The 2,102-nt window shown below is 44.3% G+C and overlaps 1 protein-coding gene across 1 annotated transcript in view; it reads right to left on the bottom strand.

Annotated features, from left to right (window-relative positions):
• LOC113215316 (paired box protein Pax-6) overlaps positions 1 to 2,102 on the bottom strand; it is a gene marked incomplete at its 5' end in the record, with an annotated part of 63,965 nt that overhangs the window by 12,634 nt on the left and 49,229 nt on the right. The window contains 2 exons of the mRNA XM_052269637.1: positions 811 to 893; positions 1,222 to 1,386. Coding sequence (XP_052125597.1) covers positions 811 to 893; positions 1,222 to 1,386 — 248 coding nt within the window. The remainder of the gene's footprint in view (positions 1 to 810; positions 894 to 1,221; positions 1,387 to 2,102) is intronic.

The following is a 2,102-nucleotide window of genomic DNA, read 5'->3' as shown; positions in this document are numbered from 1 at the left end:
GGGCGGGGGTGCGGGAGGCCAAAGCGATGTCATTATGAGAGCGATGAGACCCGCGTTATTGCTCAGCACAGAGGAGAGCACCCCCACCCCCTTACCCCCGGCCTTTTCCGTTGTAGAGGTCACCTGCATCATGATTAGAATCGAATGCTTTTGATTTATTTATTTTTGTGAATCTTCTGGAATGCTTTTGGAATACCTGAAAAAGTTTTGGTGGAATATCTGGAAATTTTTTGTTGAATATCTGGAAATTTTTTGTGGAATATGTGGCGAATAGTTTTGGAATATCTGGATTTTTTTTCAATATCTGGATATTCTCTCATGGAGGTAAAATGCCCCCGACATTTTAATGTCACTTACACATTTAGCCTGCTGTACCTAGCACTTCGAAAAAGTTGGCATGAAAAAAGTACTCCCCCCAATGAAAACGGTGCAATATGTTTAACGGAACCAACCTTTTCCCAGCGCAGACGACTGACTTGACTTGACTAACCACGGCATGCAATATTAGGGCGTTACCAATTATTACCAAGTATACTTCGATAATTAAAATTATCTTTTAGAATTTGAAGAGTGACTCGTCGCGATGACAATTCGAGTCTTTGGTACACATTTTGGAGGAATAGGTGTTATATAAGTTGGCAGTGCCCCTCTCCCCCGCTAACGAGGCGCGCGACTCTGACAAGAGTGCCTCTCCTCACCGTCTCACCCTCTCAGCTTTGACTCTTTGATGGCGGAAATAAAATTCACGAAAAATAAAAACACAACAAAAATAAATAAAACGCGCGGCCATATAATTATGATTCGCTTTACCTGGATTCTCGCTTCTGGAAGGCCAATTTTTTCCGCTAGCCGCTCTCTTGCGAACACGTCAGGGTAATGGGTCCGCTCGAATTCTGTAAACGGACGAATAAAGACACGATGAGAACAAGAAATTAAACTCATTTACCTTTGTCACTGACAAGGTGCACCTCCTTTATAGACGTTTTGCATGCCGCTGCCATTGCCTTCACACGGGCACTGTGAAAAATAGCCTTTCAAACATATCTTTACAATATTTGTCATTATTTTGATTAAGCGTTTTTCTCAGCAGCAAGAAAATTTTGAAGTTAAACATTTCCGAATTCAGTCGTCAAATGCAGTATTTGCTCGTCGTAGGCAAGTAGGTCGATTAAAAATGTTCAGAGCTTGACTGATTTTACAGGTAGGGGCTGCCTCACTTACCTTTCTCCAGGCTGTCTATCTGCTCGTTTGAGAAGGAGGTCCGGTTGCGCTGTAGCTTCCGCTTGAGCTTCAGACGGTCAGTGAGCTGCGAGTCGTCCTCACCGTCCCCCGACGAGTTGTGGTCTGAGTTGCCGTCCGAGCCGACACCCTCCTGGGACAGGTCACCTGCGCAGACACAAGTCGTGCGTTAGTTACACTTATCTCACTGTCGTGATTAAAAGGAGAACAAGTCTAGTCTGCACCTGTAGATATGGAAAAAGGGGTACACAGGTTTTCTTGGTGGTGCAAAAGGGTAAGCTTAGGGAGGACTTCTTCACTATTATTTTCAAAAGAAATTTGGGTAAATTTGAAAATGACACGTTCAAACAAAATTTTCAGAGTCCTTCATTTTATTTTTGGAACGAGAACTCTGTTAAAGAATGTGAGCAATTGGAAGTGTAGGAAGAGTTGAACACCTACAATTTCACATTAACGGAGTTATATACTTGCAACTAGTATTCAACTTGTAGTAGCACTCTTACAAGTGTTAAGCAGTTGCACTTTATCAGTATGTGTGGCGCTGTGTTTTATGTCTGTGTTCAGAGAATTTCAGAGAGAGAGAGAGAGAGAGAGAGAGAGAGAGAGAGAGAGAGAGACAGAGAGACAGAGAGACAGAGAGAGACAGAGACAGCGATAGAGAGAGGGACAAAGAGAGACAGAGAGACAAGGGAGAAATAGACAGAGAGAGACAGCGTCGAGCTCGGAAGAGGATAAAGAAGAAGGCAAGAGGTGGTGGCGCCACCACCAGGCCCCCCCTGCACCTATCAGACGCAGGGGCCGTGAATAAGTGATTAATTAGATACGATCGACTCCACTCAGCGCTCCTGCGGTCGAGGGGGGGG

Source organism: Frankliniella occidentalis, unplaced genomic scaffold, assembly GCF_000697945.3.
Source record: "Frankliniella occidentalis isolate FOCC.00 unplaced genomic scaffold, Focc_3.1 Scaffold98, whole genome shotgun sequence".
Lineage (NCBI taxonomy): Eukaryota > Metazoa > Arthropoda > Insecta > Thysanoptera > Thripidae > Frankliniella > Frankliniella occidentalis.
This window is presented reverse-complemented; position numbering and strand designations above follow the sequence as displayed.